The 20,919-nt window shown below is 42.8% G+C and overlaps 1 protein-coding gene across 1 annotated transcript; it reads left to right on the forward strand.

Moving 5' to 3' along the window:
- Window positions 1–17,592: 17,592 nt before the first annotated feature.
- LOC123112800 (endoglucanase 23) lies at window positions 17,593–20,532 on the forward strand. Its single transcript, XM_044533893.1, has 5 exons — window positions 17,593–18,156; window positions 18,270–18,569; window positions 19,314–19,475; window positions 19,571–19,846; window positions 19,920–20,532. Exons 1-5 carry the CDS (start codon window positions 17,698–17,700, stop codon window positions 20,262–20,264), a joined length of 1,542 nt encoding a protein of 513 aa, XP_044389828.1. The 5' UTR covers window positions 17,593–17,697; the 3' UTR covers window positions 20,265–20,532.
- Window positions 20,533–20,919: the final 387 nt, after the last annotated feature.

Below are 20,919 nucleotides of genomic sequence, written 5' to 3' on the forward strand. Positions count from 1 at the left end.
CACTAGTAAGGTACACATCAATAACCTGTATATCAAATATACCCTTGTTCACTTTGCCATCCTTCTTATCCACCAAATACTCAGGGCATTTCCGCTTCCAGTGACCATTTCCTTTGTAGTAGAAGCACTCACTTTCAGGATTTGGTCCAGCTTTGTGCTTCTTCATGGGAGTGACAACTTGCTTGCCATTCTATTTGAAGTTCCCTTTCTTTCCCTTTGCCCTTTTCTTGAAACTAGTGGTCTTGTCAATCATCAACACTTGATGCTCTTTCTTGATTTCTACCTTCGTTGATTTCAGCATCATGAACAGCCCGGGAATCATTTTTGTCATCCCTTGCATACTATAGTTCATCACGAAGTTCCAGTAACTTGGTGATGGTGACTAGAGAACTCTGTCAATCACTATCTTATCTGGAAGATTAACTCCCACTTGATTCAAGCTATTGTAGTACCCAGACATTCTGAGCACATGCTCACTAGCTGAGCAATTCTCCTCCATCTTTTAGGCGAAGAACTTGTCAGAGGTCTCATACCTCTTGACACGAGCATGAGTCTGAAATACCAATTACAGCTCTTGGAACATCTCATACGCTTTGTGATGTTTCAAAACGTTTTTGAAGTCCCGGTTCTAAGCCGTAAAGCATGGTGCACTAAACTATCAAGTACTCATCATATTGAGCTAGCCAAACATTCATAACGTCCGCGTCTGCTCCTGCAATAGGTCTGTCACCTAGCGGTGCATTAAAGACATAATTCTTCTGTGCAACAATGAGGATAAACCTCAAATCACAGACCCAGTCCGCATCATTACTACTATCATCTTTCAACTTAGTTTTCTCTAGGAACATATAAAAAACATAGGGAAGCTATAACGCGAGCTATTGATCTACAACATAATTTGCAAAATACTATCATGACTAAGTTCATGATGAATTAAAGTTCAATTAATCATATTACTTAAGAACTCCCACTTAGATAGACATCCCTCTAGTCATCAAAATGATCACGTGATCCAAATAAACTAAACCTTGTCCGGTTATCACGTGAGATGGAGTAGTTTTCAATGGTGAACATCACTATGTTGATCATATCTACTATATGATTCACGCTCGACCTTTCGGTCTCTAGTGTTCCGAGGCCATATCTGCATATGCTAGGCTCGTCAAGTTTAACCCGAGTATTCTGCGTGTGCAAAACTGGCTTGCACCCATTGTATGTGAACACAGAGCTTATCACACCCGATCATCACGTGGTGTCTCGTCATGACAAACTATAGCAACGGTGCATACTCAGGGAGAACACTTATACCTTGAAATTCAGTCAGGGATCATCTTATAATGCTACCGTCGTACTAAGCAAAATAAGATGCATAAAAGATAAACATCAAATGCAATCAAAATATGTGACATGATATGGCCATCATCATCTTGTGCTCATGATCTCCATCACCGAAGCATCGTCATGATCTCCATCGTCACCGGCGCGACACCTTGATCTCCATCGTAGCATCGTTGTCGTCTCGCCAACTATTGTTACTACGACTATCGCTACCGCTTAGTGATAAAGTAAAACAATTACATGGCGATTGCATTGCATACAATAAAGCAACAACCATATGGCTCCTACCAGTTGCCGATAACTTTTAGAAAATATGATCATCTCATACAACAATTTATATCACATCATGCCTTGACCATATCACATCACAACAAGCCCTGCAAAACCAAGTTAGACATCCTCTACTTTGTTGTTGAAAGTTTTACGTGGCTGCTACGGGCTTCTAGCAAGAACCGTTCTTACCTACGCATAAAAACCACAATGATTTTTCATCAAGTGTGTTGCTTTAACCTTCAACAAGGACCGGGCATAGCCACACTGATTCAACTAAAGTTGGAGAAACAGACACCCGCCAGCCACCTTTGGGCAAAAGCACGATGGTAGAACCAGTCTCATGAACGCGGTCGTGTAATGTCGGTCCGGGCCGCTTCATCCAACAATACCGCTGAATCAAAGTATGACATGCTGGGAAGCAGTATGACTATTATCGCCCACAACTTTTTGTGTTCTACTCGTGCATATAACATCTATGCATAGACCTGGCTCGGATGCCACTATTGGGGAATGCAGTAATTTCAAAAAAAATCCTACGATCATGCAAGATCTATCTAGGTGATGCATAGCAACGAGAGAGAAGAGTGTGTCCACGTACCCTCGTAGACCGAAAGAGGAAGCGTTAAGTAACGCGGTTGATGTAGTCAAACGTCTTCGCGATCCAACCGATCAAGTACCGAACGCACGGCACCTTTGCGTTCAGCACACGTTCATCTCGATGACGTCCCTCGTACTATTGATGTAGTTGATGCCGAGGGAGAGTTTCGTAAGCACAACGGCGTGGCGATGGTGATGATGAAGTTACCGGCGCAGTGCTTTGCCTAAGCACTACGACGATATGACCGAGGTGTGTAACTGTGGACGGGGGCACCGCACACAGCTAAAAGATCAACTTGTGTGGCTATGGGGTTCCCCCTGGCCATGTGTATAAAGGAGGGGAGGGAAGAGGTGGTCGGCCCAAGGGGGGCGCGCCAGGTGTGGGGAATCCTACTAGGACTCCCCAGTCCAAGTAGGATTCCCCTCCTCTTTCCTATTCCAAGTAGGAGAAGGAGGGAAGGAGGAAGAGGGGAGAAGGAAGGAGGGGGGCGCCACCCCTCCTAGTCCAATTCGGACCAGCCCATGGGGGGGCGTGCGGCCACCCCTTGAGGCCCTTCTCTCCTTTCCCGTATGGCCCATTAAGGCCCATTACTTCCCCCGACGAATTCCCATAACTCTCCGGTACTCTGAAAAATACCTGAATCACTTAGAACCTTTCCGATGTCCGAATATAGCCTTCCATATATCGATCTTTACGTCTCAACCATTTCGAGACTCCTCGTCACGTCCGTGATCTCATTCGGGAGTCCGAACAAACTTCGGTCATCAAATAACATAACTCATAATACAAATCGCCATCAAACTTTAAGCGTGCGGACCCTACGGGTTAGAGAACTATGTAGACATGACCGAGACACATATCCAGTCAATAACCAATAGCCAAACCTGGATGCTCATATTGGCTCCTACATATTCTATGAAGATCTTTATCGGTCAAACCGCATAACAACATACGTTGTTCCCTTTGTCATCGGTATGTTACTTGCCCGAGATTCGATCATCGGTATCATCATACCTAGTTCAATCTCGTTACCGGCAAGTCTCTTTACTCGTTCCATAATACTTCATCCCGCAACTAACTCATTAGTCACAATGTTTGCAAGGCTTATAGCGATGAGTATTACCGAGAGGGCCCAGAGATACCTCTCCCAAATACAGAGTGACAAATCCTAATCTCGATCTATGCCAACCCAACAAACACCTTCGAAGACACCTGTAGAACACCTTTATAATCACCCTTTTACATTGTGACGTTTGGTAGCACACAAAGTGTTCCTCTGGTATTCGGGAGTTGCATAATCTCATAGTCTAAGGAACGTGTATAAGTCATGAAGAAAGCAGTAGCAATGAAACTGTAACGATCATAATGCTAAGCTAACAGATGGGTCTTGTCCATCACATCATTCTCCTAATGATGTGATCCCGTTCATCAAATGACCACACATGTCTATGGTTAGGAAACATAACCATCTTTGATCAACGAGCTAGTCAAGTAGAGGCATACTAGGGACACTATATTTTGTCTATGTATTCACACATGTACTAAGTTTCCGGTTAATACAATTCTAGCATGAATAATAAATATTTATCATGAAATAAGGAAATAAATAATAACTTTATTATTGCCTCTACGGCATATTTCCTTCAAGAAGACCAGTTCGGGGGCTACTGATGGTGTCCTAGACTAGGGGTTACTAACATAGATGGCCCATGCTCCTCGGATTGGGACGATGGGCCCTCGTTCTTCTCCAGATGGACTCTGAAAGTTGTACGCTGGAGGCACTGCATCTACCGAAGACTTGTCATATACTCCAAGACTTCTCTCGCCGCCTCCACGTCAAGACACCAACCTTGTAACCCTAGATACCCTACCTGGCATGTATATAAGCCATAGGGTTTAGCCCGTCGAAGGGACATCAACGCAATCTCATTCACCTAGCCCTTGAGTTAGAACCCATTTCATGATCTCAAGGTAGATCAGCTTTGTACTTGATACATCCCCCATAATATAAACAAAAGCAGGATGTAGGCTTTTACCTCCATCAACAGGGCCTGAACCTGCGTAAAGATCGTCTACCTTGTTCCTCTTACCATTCATCCGAGATCCACAGCTCGGGACCCCCTACCCAGAGGTCTGCCGGTTTTTACACCGACATTCTTGAAAAAAGAAGATGAAACATATGTATGCAAAAAAAATCTTTATAATGTATGTGTGCAATTCAAATATCGCTTAATGGTAGAGTTACTATGAATACATTTGTCGAAAGTCTTAGGAGATGTACATTGATTGATAAGGCATTATAATCTTATGGTCGACACTTAAAAAATGGTGTATAATGCACCACTTCTTAGTCTTATCGCTAGTAATTAGACATCCCTGAATATATGGTGAGTTCTTAAGAGTTCGTCTCTTAAATAAGAGAAGGCAAGTCTTTTCTTCTCGTTTCTCTTTCCTCCACCTCAGGACTTATCCTATGTGGCACTCCTTAGTAGTGATTCACAAAAAGGTAACGAAAGTCCTATTTGATCTTGAGCTCAAATGCACCCCGATGAACTGTAAAATCACAAAAAATAGTAAAAATATTCAGGAAAATCTGAAATTTTTTGTGATAAACTTTGAAAAATGTTTTCTATGCTTAACAAATTTCAGTATGAAATGACATTCGTGGAAGTCATGACAAAAACAAAACAAACCAGTACTCCAAAATGTTTTCAAAACTAGCATTTTTGAGCATCAATTTTTTTGCCATGCCTACCACAAATGTCATTTGGTGCTGAAATTTTGCAAGCATACAAACCAGTACTCCAAAAATAGCTCATACATTTCATCAAACACATGATGGCCCAGGTGTATGTATGACGGAATCAGGCGTACCCTGGCGGCATTCAGGGTGGCAAGGATTGTCGGGAGGCGTTTGGGTCCTGTGGTGGCAGGGTTGTGGGTTGAGGATAGCGACGGAGCTAGGGTGGGGACGACCACAAAGCTAGGCAAGGAGCAGTGGAGGAGGCAAAATTAGAGGGATAGACTAGGGTGGGAAGGGTCGGGGACGATTTGGAACGACTCGAGTTGTCAAATCCAACGTGGCGGATGCGCTAGTGTGGATGCAAATCTAGCTCAGATATGAACTGAATTTGAGAACGTCGAACAACCCAAATGCTAGGTTAGGGGTCCGATGGATGGTGTTAGGGTAGGGTCCGATCATATATGCTCTTATGTTGACTAAGTACATCTCGAGGACTAGGGCCATCAACACAAAACCTAACGTGTCAACTTGTTGCCGAGCCCGGTTGATAAGAGGTGCGGGGTGACTATGTGTCGCTTGAAGTGAGTGAGAGTGAGAGTGAGTGAGTGAGTGAGAGAGAGAGAGTGCGCGCGCTCGCATCAAGCCGTCGCTATAAATGGGTCAGACTATGTAGGTTGCAGGTTGGTTCATACTTTCCATGTGTTTTTCCTTTGTTATTTTGTCTTCTTCCTTTTTTTCTTTTTTTAAAATATTGTAAATACATATATTCCAAAACACAAAGCTAATTAAAAAAATCATGAATTTTAGAAAAATCTAACGCAACGAAAAAAATATTAGATTAATTCACAAATATATTGATAGCATACAAAAAAGTTGTTGAGGCACGCAAATTTTTTTATGACATTTAAAATGTCACATGTTTCAATAAAATGTATGTGACATTCCAAAAAAATAATAATCATGTATTTGAAAATGTTAGACGTCTATAAGAGAATGTTCTTCATTTATACAAAAATGTACAAATGTGTATGAAAAAATGTTAATCATGTTTTTAAAAACTTGTACAAAAAGTGTACTTACAATTACAAAAATGTACCTTATGTGTATAAAAAACCTTCACATGTTTAAATTTTTTTGTGGCATTATAAAAAATGTTAATCATGTATACATAAATGTTCTTGATTTAAGAAATTTTTCAAAAATGCCTAGGTAACAAGTAGACATAAAAAAACATATATTTCAAAAAATGTTATTCATGTATTTAAACATGTTAAACATGTATAAAAAATTATTCCTTATGTATATAAAAAGTGGAACATGTGTATCAAAAATTAAATATTAAAAGATATATTTGAAATTTTCAAATATGTAGAAACATATTCCAGATGTGTACAAAAAATGTATAATGTTTGTGAAAAAATGTAGGATGTGTTGAAAAAATGGAAGAAAATAAAGGAAAAAAATCAGTATAAACCGAAAAAAGGAACAAATAAAGTGAAAAAGGAAAAAAAAGGCAAAACTGAACAAAACAAGAAGAAAAAACCAAGAAAACCCGACTCAAATAGTGAAAAATGGACAAACAAACCCGCATAGAAAAACCTTTTTTTTTGCGATCAAACTATGAAAATCTGGACAAGGAGAAACCACCGAAATCACTAGTTGAGGAGTACTCGTTGCAAAGATCACTCCAATCTCCCCAGGTTGCGACAAATGGCGCGCTGCATGTGCACCACTTGCCGCAACCTGGGAGTTTTCCCTTTTTTCGTAGATCCGATTATTCAAAACGCTTTATCTGTTAAACCGTGCGTCCAAATCTCAAACTGCTTTCACTGTTGGATTCCTCTCGTCGAGATCTTTAAAACTAGATCCCATGTTGATAGGTTTTGACGAATTTTTTTTTCACGAAAAAAAACGGCCGAAAAAACCTTACCGGGAGCATAGGTTTTTTCCCTTTCTGAAAGAGGCACGCCCGTGCCTCTCACGAAATCACAATTGTGCCTCTTGTGAAAGCAAAACCGTGACTCTCATGGAAGAAAAAAAGAAGAGAAAACACGTTTTCTTTTCGTTTCCGAGGGTGGCACGGCCTTGACTCTCGCGAAAGAAAAAAACAGAAAATAGATTTTTTCCCTTTTCTGAGAGGCACGGCCGCGACTCTCGCGAAAGCACAACCGAGCCTCTCACGGAAGCAAAACTATGACTCTTGCAAAACGAAAAAAACTCAGAAAACACGTTTTTTTCGTTTTCGAGAGGCGCGGCCGTGACTCTCGCTAAAGCACAAATGTGCCTCGCGCGGAAGCAAAACCGTGACTCTTGCAAAAAGAAAAAAACAGAAAACATGTTTTTTTTGTTTCCAAGAGGCACGGCCGTGACTCTCGCGAAAGCAAAACCGTGCCTCCCGCGGAAGCAAAAACCGCGACTCTCACAAAAGAAAAAAAATAGGAAATGCGTTTTTTCGTTACCGAGAGGCGCGACCATGACTCTCGCGAAAGGAAAAAAATTAGTTTTTTTGCGCATTTTTTTTTGGATTTTTTTGATCAAAATGGTAAGGAAGACCGGTGGAAAACCAAAACGTTGAAAACCCCCGGAAAAAACCCGTTTAAAAAGCCGAAAACACGTGCAGAAAAATAAAAAAATAAAATCCAGAGGGAGCGTCCAGAGCGCGACACATGACGAATGACTGAGAGCGCGTCAAATGATGTTGATCGTTGCGAGGCTCCCGAAGGAGCGCTCATTAATTAGTTGCTCTCAGAAACCACACAGAAAAAAGCACAAAACAACTATAGTGTTGTGCCGGCCCAATGGCGCCACTCCTGAGGCGAGGGGAGCTTACGTCTAACTATAAGCGAGATATAGCTCCCGCGCGAGCTTATTAGGATCCTACGACATTTTGGGCTTGTCCTGATGTATGTATGTTCTTACGGGAGTTGGGCTCCTAAATCGGGGAGCTCCTAGTCAGCGCTGCAGGCGCCCGTTAACGAGCTGGCGCCTGCAGCGTTGCTGGCATGGGCCGGCCCAACGCGCGTTTGCAGTGGGAGTTGTTCGCTTTTGAAGTAAAAAAGCAATAAAACATGAGGATAGCTAGGGATTCGAACTCTAGATCGCGAGTGCACCACACTAACCACCAGAACAAACTAACTTTGTTGTCTTCTACAAGAAAACAGTTCTAGTTAACCTTTTCGTGCAGTAAAACATTAATATATACTCAATATAAATTATCTCAAAAAAGAAAACGTAAATTCGAAAAAAAGTTCATCAAATTTTAAGCAAAGTTCAAAAAAATGAAAAGGTTCATCGATTTTGAAGAAAAAGTTCATTGAATTCGAAAAAAGTTCACCAAATTCGAAGAAAAGTTCATCGGATTCGAAAAAAAGTTCATCGAATTCAAAAAAAAGTTCATCGCATTTAAAAAAAGTTCATCGAATTTGAAAAAAGTTCATCAAATTTTAAAAAAGTTCATCGAATTCAGAAAAAGTTCGCCAAATTTGAAAAAAGTTCATGTAATCTGGAAAAAGTTCATGTAATCTGGAAAAAGTTCATCGAAATCAGAAAAAGTTCATCGAATTTGAATAAAGTTCATGTGTTCTGAAAAAGTAAAACGATTTAAAAAAGCATGACATTCTTTTAAAAACTCACGCATTAAAATAGCAAAAAAAGAAAGAAAAAAAAGGGAAAAACGAATAAAACCGTCAAGAATTCGTGAACCAGAAAAAACAAAATAAAAAAGAGCGACTGAACTTAGCACACAACAAGCGCGATGTCGTAGTGGTTGGAGCGCAGCCATCGTAAGGAGTCCGGCATGGGTTCGATTCTTAGTTCTCTCACTTTTTAACGTTTCCGCAAAACTAAGTGGGCCGGCCAGCTTGGACTGCTGCAGGCGCCCGTTTGCAAATTGCACTGTAACAGGCGCCTGCGGCGCTAAATAGGAAAACCCCCTAAATCGTGTGAGATTTGGACATGTCATATCAGAGATTGCATCACATTGGGAATTCGGGAGCTCCTATACAGGGCTGTGAGCGCCGATTCGCGCTGCTGGCGCCTGCACAGACGCGAACTGGGCCGGCCCAAGAAACGCAGCGAGGTTGTTAGATCGCAAAAAAATGCTCGAAAATAAGGTGGAGAGAGGATTCGATCTCTGACCCCTTGAGCAGTAAAGCCACTAGGCCAAAGTCCCTACGATGTTTACTTTGAGGACAAATAACCCTTATTATACATCCAGCCAGATATTATGTTATGATAAAATGAATGCAAAATATTAAAAACGTGAATTTCAAGAAAGTTCATTAAATTGGAAAGATTTGTACAAACTGAAAAAAGGTGAATTGAGAAAACTTCACGAATTTGAAAAAGTTCACAAAATTTAGGATAAAGTTCATGAAAATTTGGAAAAAGTTCAAAAATTTGGAAAAAGTTCATCAATTTTGAAAATAGTTAACCGATTTTGAACAAAAAGTTTACCAATTTTAAAAAATCATCAATTTTGAATAAAAAAGTTCATCAAATTTGAAAAGGTAGTTCACTAATTTTGGAAAAGTTCACCGATTTTGAAAAAGATCGTCAACTTAGAAAAAGTTCATCAAAACTGAAAAAAGTTCATCGATTTTGAAAAAAAGTTCACCAAAATTGAAAAAAGGTTCATCAAATTTGAAAAAGTTCATAGAAATTCAAAATAGTTCATTGAATTTGAAAAAAAGTTCTTTGCAGGGGGAACCTGGTCGTACAAAAAGGAAAAAACAGGAAACAGAAAAGGGAAGATGTAAAAGGAAAAAAAAAGGAAAAGGAGAGAATAAAAGAGAGGAAAGGTTACAACTTATCACTACCTTGTGCGTGGCGGGGTGGTAACAGAAGCATGTATTGGCGAGGGAGGTCCCAGGTTCGAGTCGCACCCCTACATGGGCCGGCCCAGCACGGGGCGCTGCAGGCGCCGGTTTGCGAAATGCACACAAACGGGCGCCTGCAGCGCTAAATAGGAAACGCCTGGGAACTCTCGGGAGCAACAAATTAACGAGCGCTCCTTCGGGAGCCTCCCACGGATCAGCGCCACTTGGCGCACTCTCAGCCATTTGCCATGTGTCACGCTCTGGGCACTCCCTTCGGATTTTGTTTTTTTATTTTTCCGCACGTGTTTTCGGCTTTTTAAATGTTTATTTTCCTGATTTTTTTGACGTTTTAGTTTTCTACCCCTCCTCCCTAGCTTTTCGACCAATTTTTTTTTTGAAAAAAATATTTTTTTTGCGCAAAAAAGGCATTTTGTTTCGCGAGAGTCACGGTTTTGTTTTCGCGAGAGGCGCGGTTGTGCTTTCGCGAGAGGCGCGGGCGTGCCTCTTGAAAACGGAAAAAAAACGTGTTTCTGTTTTTTTTCTTTCATGAAAGGCACGGTTTTGCTTGCGCGAGAGGCACGGTTGTCCTTTCGCGAGAGGCACGGGCGTGCCTTTTTTGAAAAGGGAAAAATGTGTTTTCTATTTTTTTTTCTTTCACAAGAAGCACGGTTTTGCTTCCGCGAGAGATACGGTTGTGCTTTCACGAGAGGCATGGGCGTGCCTCTTTTGGAAAAGGAAAAAAATGCGTTTTTTGTTTTTTTTTCTTTGGCAAGAGGCACGATTTTGCTCCCACGAGAGGTGCGGTTGTGTTTTCGCGAGAAGCACGGGCGTGCCTCTTTTGAAAAAGGAAAAAAACACGTTTTCTGTTATTTTTTCTTCCGCGAGAGGCACGGTTTTGCTTCCGCGAGAGGCACGGTTGTGCTTTTCCCGAGAGGCACGGGCGTGCCTCTTTCGGAAAGGAAAAAACGCGTATATTTTTTTATTTCATGAGAGGCACAGTTTTGCTTCCGCAAGAGGCACGGTTGTGATTTCGTCAGAGGCACGGGCGTGCCTTTTTCAGAAAAGGAAAAAACCCGTGTTCCCGGTTCGGTTTTTTCGTCGGTTTTTTCGCCTGGTTTTTTTGTGAAAAAAAAAGTTCGTCAAGACTTATCAACATGGTATCTAGTTTAGAAGATCTCGACGCGAGGAATCCAACGGCGAAAGCGGTTCGAGATTTGGATGCAGACGCGAGGAATCCAACGGCGAAAGCGGTTCGAGATTTGGATGCACAGTTTAAGAGATAAAACGTTTTGAATAAACGAATCTACAAAAAAAGAGAAAACTCTCAGGTTGCGCGCCACTTGTCGCAATCTGGGGAAGTTGGCGTATTCTCCGCAAGGAGTACTCCTTAACTAATGATTTCGGGAATTCTCACTGTGTCCAATAGTAGCCGGCGGTCGATCTGTGTGAGCCAGCCAATTTAGCTAGCATAGTTTTTTATGTATGATTTCTTTTGCATTTATGGGTATCTTCTAGAAGGTTCTTGAATCAATTTTTTTGTTCTATTGTTTTCTCTTTTTCTTTCTTTTTTCATATGTTTTGTTTCATTTTCTCTTTTTGTTTCTTTTTATAAATGCACAAACAAAACTTAAAATTTGTTCACATTTTCAGAAAATTCATAGAATTTCGAAAATTTTGTTTACGCCTTTCAGAAACTACTCAATTTAATTGTTTATTTGGAATTTCAAAAATTAATGACTATTTTTTTATGAAAAAATATATCATTGAAACTTTCTGAAATTTCAAGTTTCATTCTTATTTCTTTGAATTTGTTGAAATTTTCAAAAATTGTTAAGACTTCTAAAAAATCACAGTTTTCAAAATTTGATTAGTAATATAAAAATATTCAAAATACAAAAAATGATCTATTTTTTAAAACTTTTTGATTTTTTTAAATATTGATGATGTTTCCGAAAATAATCACAAAATTGAAAGTTTTCCATGTTTTCAAAATCCATTCACAATTTTTTTGAACCTCGAGCTATAATACCCGCAAATGGGTCGGCCCAGTCGAAATGCCCCTGTGTGCGTTGCACCCTTATTGGATGCAACGAGGATCATAGGAGCACCCATAACATTGGCGGGCGTAAACTATGCAGTCAATTGGATGCTCTTAGTTATTGTAGAATCCACCTTTTTGTTTGATGAAACAAACTAGGCCAATTATCAGGTCTAATAAGTTTTATTGAAAAAATATCATATAAAAAAGTGTATGAACAAAAAACAACAAAAAAATTTACGTAAAAAAGGTTACGCCCGAGAATGAGAGAAGATGTCCTATTTGATGCTCGTCGCGACAAGATGTCAAGCGAACGCACATAGCGTTCCCCTATGGGCCAACCCATATTTCCCTTCTCAGTGTTTTTTCTCCATTGATTTTCAGTCGATTTTCACTAAAAAAGGCTACAAGTTTTCACTAAAAAAATTACACAATTCTACATTTTTTGAAAACATGATTTTTTTAAAGCTTTTTTCTATCGAATGTGATTTTTTTCTAAAGAATGTATAAATTTTTCAGTAATACAAACACTTCCAAATTCTGATACATTTTCTTAAAATGTGAACATTTTGGAAAACATATAAAAGAAAATATACTAGGAAAGGAAAAAAAAGGAAAGGAAAAGTGACAACAAGAAAAAAAGCAGAAAGGAAAGAAAAAGACGGGAAGAAAACTGGTAAAAGAGTAAAGGAAACAACATAAAAAGGAAGAAAAATGAAAAACTAAACGAGAACCTCTAGTTAGTCCCATAACCTTTCGAAAACTGGAAACCACAGGCTAACCCGAACTGGGCTGGCTGAGGTCGTTGATGTATTTGTCTAAATTCTGTCGCAACGAACCACAAGAAGGATTAACCCATGGACAAACCCGACATAATTTCCTGGAACCCCAACATTTGAGTCGGGCTTAGCTTTTCTGCGAGAAGCCTGGCTCACAATCCCCCAAAAGACTAAAATATGTGGAAATCATTATTGCATTAAAAATGTAGATATAATATAAGATTTTATCTATACCAATATAAAAAGACATAAAGGGACTGATTCAACAAATTTCAGCCATCAAACGGTGTCAATCCAACGACCTATATTCCTCCAATGTTAAGCGCTCATGTTTAGTGTGCAATTAATAACATATCAAATATGGACTATCCATGTAATTAACGCGTGATTGATATCCTACTTAAAATCAACAGACAATGAATTTTCTGCCTGATATCAACTTGCAATTAATTTTCTGTCTGACATCAACATGCATTGCACGCATGCATTTACTAGTACTCTAAAATTGATAAAAAATTAAAAACCAATGTTCGTTTGTTCTGGACCAGCTAGACTTAGGCTTTTGTATTTTTAGACTGGGCTTTGTCAAGCATGGCCTGGGGCATGATGATGGCCATTATAAAGTACTTAATGCTAATTAAAGCATATACAGTACCCCCTATTCATAATTTACATCAAGTCAAGCTTTATTGAGTTTGATCAGGTTTATAAGAAAACATATATCAAAATCTGCAATATCAAATAAATATAAATAGATTCGTCATGAAATGTGTATTCATGGTATACATTTGTTTTGTAGACTAAATACTCATATATTCCTATTAATTTGGTCAGGTTTATAAGAAACAATATATGAATATGTGCAATATCAAAATAAATATTACAGTAGTATATTCGTCATGAAATGTGTATCGTGGTTCACTTATTTTGTAGAGTAGATATTAATATGTTTTTTTTGCTTTGGTCAAACTTAATAAAGATTTAGGGGTTCACCAAAGAGGAGTTCCCACGGAGTCATAGGGCTTATTTCTTTCTGTCTTGCTATGGCAGGATCTTAAGCTTTGGACCCCCGCACGCAAAGACGATCCCTAGGAGCAAGAAAGTCCCCACGCACCATGTCCCGTAAAACCGAGCACACGAATTCAGGTCTCGATCTCCATCTCTTTTCTTGCTGTGCTTCCTTGAGAAAGTGCACCGACCTATCTCTCTGACATGGCAACAATGCGGCTACTGCCTTTCTGCAGTGCACCGAGCGTCACTGGTAGCTCAGCAGCAAAAGCATGTGTCCATACTAATTTACCAACATACTGTCAGTCTAAAAAGACTGACTCAGGTTAACCTCCATGCGTGGCTGCTTCTAGTTTCAGACGCATGACAGACACCTAGTAATGTATATAACTGAAGAAGTGTGCCGATGAAGCATCAGCGAGGAGGAATCGATCGATGGTGAATTGCTGATCTCTTTATCTTTCGCTGATATGTCTCCTCACCTCCAAATGTTGTACTAGGAGGAGGTGGAAAAGAGGAAGCCTGAAGATCGATCTCCTTCTTTTTATTTTGTTTTAGAGAAGATTGGCAGTACATCCAGACCATGTGACCCCTTTGCCCGGTAGCAGTGGCAGCTAGCCAGCAGCGGGACATGCACGGGGAGCAAAGCGAATGCTTGTAGCAGTGGCGCCACGGGCAGCAGCGGGACACATCACCGGTAGCTGGTCAGTAAGTTAAACAGCATGTGTGGATATGGATGTGGATGTAGTACATGCCTGCATGGTGCAAGCGACCCGAGCTGCGGTTGGCGCGTCCTGCATGGCCGCATTCCCGAACGGGGCGGGGCAGGGTCGCCATCGCCACCAATCCGCCACGGATCCGCCGATCCCCGTGCCGTTTATACGCACACCGCGGCGACGTCCAGACGGGGAGAAGATCAGACGACCCGCCGGCCAAATTCCATGATCACAACGACCCGCTCTCATCGGCGAACACGCCACATTTATCCGGCCGGTCGATCGGTCCCGATTGGCGACATTCGCCGCCCTGGCCTGGCCCGTGTCTCCGGCGAGGAGCGAACGTGTCCCGCCCCTTTCCGGCCACGCTGCCGCTCTCACGCGGATCGCGGAGGATCTCTCCCTTGTCCTCTTGCTGGATGATCGGGACGCGCCTCGGGCATATGCATGCACTGATGCACGACGACGGCGTTGCTGCGGGTTGAGTGGAGGCGCGGGAGTCCGAGGTGGACTCTTGATCTTGCGTGATCCGGCGAGAACGAACGGATGGAAAGTGGGAAAGTGTAACGACGGATCGAGCAAAAAAACAAGAGACCGCGGACGTACTGCTTTTTCGTTTGTAGATAAAGAACATCTTCTATCCTATGATATCTACTTCTGAAAATGCACGCAGTTTACATTAGCACAAAAGCCACTAGTAACCCTAAAAAAAGCCACTAGTAACCCTAAAAAAAGCCACTAGTAGCTTGCCCTATTTCACGGTGCTTGTTTCGATAGCGGGCACCTACATCGGGTTTCCTGCTAATGCTTCAACTCGCTTCTCCCCTTTCCCGTCCCCTTTTTCCAATTGTAGAATTACACAACTTGTACTCCCTCCGTCCCAAAATTCTTGTCTTAGATTAGTCTAGATACAGATGTATCTAATACTAAAACGTGACTTGATATATCCGTATTTAGACAAATCTAAGACAAGAATTTTGAAACAGAGGAAGTACTAGTTATTTCCGTTAAGCAGTTAGTGGAAAGGGGTGAAAGCCTGGTTGAAAAAAAAAACGAATCACTGTGCTTCCGATTACCATGCCATTGAAACACATCATTACCGCAATCAGCTCATAGATAAGAGTAATGAATTGCAAATGTGCATTACGACAAAACCAAATTGACAAACATAAGTACTCCCTTCGTTTCTTTTTACTCTGCATATAAGATTTGATCAAAGTCAAACTACACAAAGTTTGACCAAACTTATATAAACAAATATGAACATCTACAATACTAAAACTATATAGTATGAAAATACGTTTCATGGTGGATCTGATACTATTGATTTCATATTGTAAATGTTTATATTTTTTAATATAAAGTTAGTCAAACTCTACAAAGATTGACTTTGACCAAACCTTATATGCGGACTAAAAAGAAACGGAGGGAGTAGATAACCAAAATGGGTGCTTCATTGCACCCCGTGTTAAGCAATGTTGCAATAGCAGCGAAAATAACCCTTTCTGCTATCATGGGAGCATATTCAGTCATGGAAGTGAAATTGACCTAAACAACTCATTTTTACAGCTATGGTAGGAGGGCCCCCATGCCTGTCGTTCAGGGGAAGGGTGTTATTACCCCACGCCGCCGGCATGATCCATGAATCATGATGCCCCTATTCATGTCCCATTTTTGCTTTGAACAAGACATTTCTTGCACAGTTTCACTCCGCACATTGTATTATTTATGTGTCATTTCTAACTTGGTCACATTTTACCACTCTTAGTTAATGTCGGGCCACATCATCATTTCTATGTGCGGTGACATGTCAGTCTTGCTATTTTTGTAGACGAGAAAGTACTAGGTGCTATGGGAGCACCTAAGGTTAGGTGATCCAGAAGCTCCCCAACCATTGATCTGAGATCCAACAGTCATCTGAGAATGCGCTGGACCTGTACGTAATGAGCTGACGCCTCGAGGTATATTTTGCAAATTTGCATGAGCTCCCTCTGTGGCCTTTGGATCTCAGATTCAACGGCTAGGGGACTCCTGGAGCACCTGATGTTAGATGCTCTCGTAGCACCAGATACCCAAGTCTTATGTAGACTATTGGTTCACAAACGGTATGAAAGTGGTAACTAATATAGAAGTAAGGTCACCTTCCACTGCATTTGTTTCTTATGCTCTTTGCTAAATGAAGGGAGATTTTAAAAGAGGGAGATTTTAAGAGACGGCCACCCTGACAATGTATTGTTTGTTAAGTGTTGTATCTAAGTGTGTTGTATTTAATTGGTTCAGGGATTATGCTTAACTCTCAACATTATGCCCTACCTATGAAGAGAGAAGAGAAGGAGAGAAAACGGGGAAGAGGCCACACCCGATCGAAGATTAAACTGAGTTAAGAACCGCGTCTCCGCTGACATAGAACTCACATTTCTCTTTTCTTTAATTATCATGGCACATCGGCATTTCACCTAGTAAATAGTGCTAACATTGACTAGATACAATGTCGGAAAACTATCATTATGTTTTTTTTTTAACTAGTACAATCTCAGATGCTCACATATACTTACTTCTATGAACGCAAACACGCACACCCTACCCCTACGAGCACCTCTGAGATAGTGAGTTGACAGTTCCACTGAACGAACATCGCCGGAAAGACTGGAATGAATTACACCACAAAGAAGCTAACCATCCGAGCTGCGCTGAGTTCGCGTTATGTCCTTATTCTTGTGTAAGTTGATTTAGTTATTTTTGACCTTTTGTTGCTTCCGGCAATCTGCTCTACCTATGAAAAATCAAACAAATTATCCGATCAAAGCCATAAAGGAACACCACCACTCCACTCCATGTAAGATTCCAACCGCCGAGCTGGTCCTACACTCCTGCATGCCCCTTAACCGCTGCATGTGACCACGCTGCGACCGAGCTAGCTGCTGTCCGCCCGTGTCGTCCATGAAGAACCCTAAAAAAACTTTGGCCACACCTCCCTCTCCTTACCACCACCCCCGTGACCCCCACCCTTGTCCTTTAACCCTCCCAATCCACGTTAAATTCCGTCGGCTGCATTATGTGTATAAATGGTATATCTCCAACCCATTCATGGATCCACATATGCGCCATGGATTTATTCCTCTGGGAACTATGGATGAGCGTGCATTCATCGCCGGCGGTTTCCACCGTGCGTGAATTTACTCCGATGAAACCCCGCCCCAGATTCCGTCAGTCACTCCACAGTGGCAGACGGCACGAGCGAGCGAGCTTACACCGTTGGGGAATGCCTATAAATACGCGCCAAATACGGGAGAGGGTGCACCGATCGCCATTCACGTGCTCTATCTAGCAGAGCAGCCTAGTGTCCAGTAGGGAGTGAGTGTGAGTGAGTGAGTGAGTGAGCTCGAAATGGCCTCTGCCCCCGTCCACCACTTGCGCGTGCGCGTCCTACTACTGGTGGCACTGTGCTTCGCCTCGGCGTCGGCGTCGGCGTCGTTTCCGTGGCCGTGGAAGCGGAGCGGGCACGACTACCGCGACGCGCTGGCCAAGTGCATCCTCTTCTTCGAGGGGCAGCGGTCCGGGCGGCTGCCGGCGGACCAGCGCGCGGCGTGGCGGGGCGACTCCGGCGTGTCGGACGGCAAGGCGGCTGGCCCCGGCGTCGACCTGGAGGGCGGGTACTACGACGCCGGCGACAACGTCAAGTTCGGCTTCCCCATGGCGTTCACCACCACCATGCTGTCCTGGAGCGTCCTCGAGTTCGGCGACGACATGCCGCGCGAGGAGCGCCGCCACGCCGCCGATGCCGTGCGCTGGGGCACCGACTACCTCCTCAAGACCCTCGCCCACCCCGGCGTCATCTTCATGCAGGCAAGCGCGCACGCCCACCGCCCACATTGCACCTCCACGGCATGCCGCGGCAGAGCACGCCGCCGTACGCGCACGAGAGTGACCGCCGGTCTCCGGCATTGTGTATGATGCAGGTGGGGGACCCGTGGAAGGACCACGAGTGCTGGGAGAGGCCCGAGGACATGGACACGGAGCGCACGGTGTACAACGTCAGCTCGGGACGGCCGGGCTCGGAGGTGGCCGGGGAGACGGCGGCGGCGCTGGCCGCGGCGTCCATGGTGTTCCGCGACGGCGACCGGGAGTACGCCGAGCTGCTTCTCGACAGCGCCAAGAAGGCGTTCGAGTTCGCCGACTCGCACAGGGGCGCCTACAGCGACGACATGGATCTCAGAGCCGGCGGCTGCCCCTTCTACTGCGACTTCAACGGGTACCAGGTCAGCCTCTTGACTCTCTTCCTCCTCCAGCTACATGGCGACCTGACCTCGGATTGATCACGAGAAACGATGGAACTTGATCACATCGTGTTGCACTGAGGCTAATATAAGTTGGGGACAGGCACGGTGCACTGCGTCATACAGAAAAACAGGGCAGGCTAACATATAGGTGTAGCCATTTTTCTGACATAAAAATAACAGTAAAGAAGACCAAGTTAACATATGTATCAGGTTGCGTTTACCTGATCAGAAGAAACAGGCAGGTTTACAATGTTTTGTGTTGCAGCATTGCTACTTTGGTACCTTGATGCGAAGTAATAATGTCTTTAAGCTTTATTAGCACCGGAATAACAGCAACAAAAGACAGTTTTTACCACTGCACTTGCAGAGTTCTCTGAACTTCTGATAACCAGACATCAGGGTTCTCTAAAAGAACAGACATTAGCTAACATAATTCAGCACAAGAATAACAGTTCAAAATGCCAAAAGAGTATTAGTACACCATAAGCAAGTGTTGTGTCGTTAGCAGCGTCGAAGTTTCTATTTCTGAACTTGCAGAACTTCATTGTCTTGTAATTCAGATTGATCACCTTCAGACATTACATCATCAGATAGGCCCATGTATTTCTGAACTAGTAGAAGCAAATGTTTCATCATAAAAGAAGCTCTATTCTCACACATTCCAAATCACAATATTCACAAAAATATGACTTAGAGAACTGATTAAGCTGACATTCATGGCAGGATGAGCTGCTGTGGGGCGCGGCCTGGCTACGGAGGGCCTCAGGCGACGACACATTCCGGGAGTACATCCAGAACAATGGCAAGACCCTCGGAGCAGAGGACAGCATCAACGAGTTTGGTTGGGACAACAAGCACGCCGGCCTCAATGTCCTCATTTCAAAGGTCCAGAAACTGCTCCCATCAACCCTGTTTCATTTCTGAACACAACCTCTGCTACCAAATTAACATAACAGATGAGTGACTGCTTTGATCTGCAGGAGTTCATAGAAGGCGAGACGCTGTCCATGCAGTCCTACAAGGAGTCCGCAGACAGCTTCATCTGCACGCTCATCCCGGAGTCGTCGTCGCCGCACATCCAGTACACGCCGGGCGGCATGATCTACAAGCCTGGAGGCAGCAACATGCAGCATGTCACCTCCATCTCCTTCCTGCTCCTGACCTACGCCAAGTATCTCACGAAGTCCTCTCACACTGTCAACTGTGGTGACATCTCAGTTGGTCCAGACACCCTCCGGCTTCAAGCCAAAAAACAGGTATAACATCCTTCACCACATTGACTGGTTGAACACTGAACTTTCTAACTTCACCTGCATTGCCGGTTTTCAGACAGACTATCTGTTGGGAGACAACCCGATGAAAATGTCGTACATGGTCGGGTACGGCGACCGATATCCTCAGCGGATCCACCACCGGGGGTCATCTTTGCCTTCGATCAAGGACCACCCGGAGCGCATGGCGTGCAAAGACGGCACGCCTTACTACGACTCGTCTAGCCCGAACCCTAACCCGTTGGTCGGCGCCATCGTCGGCGGGCCAGGGGAGGATGATGCTTATGGGGACGACCGCGCTGATTACAGGAAATCTGAACCCACTACCTACATCAATGCTCCCTTGGTAGGGGTTCTTGCCTACTTCGTTGGCAACCCAAACCCAGGCCATATCAGACACTGAGCATAAGCACTTTGCCATGTAGATAGAGAAGAGTGACAGAAGCTATAAATAGGTACACAGGAAGCAAATAGGTTTGTGATTGGATGGCACTACATGTTCATAGGAGTGGATTGCAGAGCATGTGTTCTACCAATAATGAGAGCTTATCTTTCATGATTTTTCTTTTGTTTGGGTTTGCACTGAATTTTGTTTTGTGTGAAGGTGTGCACAGTGCAATTTAACTGCACTGGTGTAGTCATGAGTGAAGAAAGCTTGCATTTTGCAGAAATATTTGGTATGGAAGGTACTCTTGTACCAAGAAAAAATTATATCAAACATGGTTTTGACTTTTGCGTGTCAATAGTGTTGTGAAACTGCACAAGGAAAAAGCTGACGCTAGACAATCAGATTAAACTATCTAAGAGCATCCCAGCAGATCATAAAAAAGAATTTCTAGTAGTAATAAATTTATTGGTATTCACAGGTGTGCTGTTCTAGTAGATCACGAATAAACTCATCTTTCATTTTGGGTTTTCATCAGTTTTGCCATTAGCACACTACTCAATTTTAGCACTAGACGTTTCAACTACTAAAAAATGCCATCTTTCTGTTAAGCGTGTTAAACATATGTAACGTCGTACATAAGAATTGTAACATGATAGAAGTCTTGGGTTCG

The sequence above is a fragment of the Triticum aestivum genome, chromosome 5B (assembly GCF_018294505.1).
Source record: "Triticum aestivum cultivar Chinese Spring chromosome 5B, IWGSC CS RefSeq v2.1, whole genome shotgun sequence".
Classification (NCBI taxonomy): Eukaryota; Viridiplantae; Streptophyta; class Magnoliopsida; order Poales; family Poaceae; genus Triticum; species Triticum aestivum.

What these genes read in the sequence shown, in the direction of transcription:
- LOC123112800 (XM_044533893.1), top strand. Translation starts at nt 17,698, where the DNA reads ATGGCCTCTGCCCCCGTCCACCACTTGCGCGTGCGCGTCCTACTACTG. An exon ending in CCGGCGTCATCTTCATGCAG is followed by an intron (nt 18,157 to 18,269) that starts GCAAGCGCGCAC and finishes TGTATGATGCAG; the next exon opens with GTGGGGGACCCGTGGAAGGA. An exon ending in GCGACTTCAACGGGTACCAG is followed by an intron (nt 18,570 to 19,313) that starts GTCAGCCTCTTG and finishes CATTCATGGCAG; the next exon opens with GATGAGCTGCTGTGGGGCGC.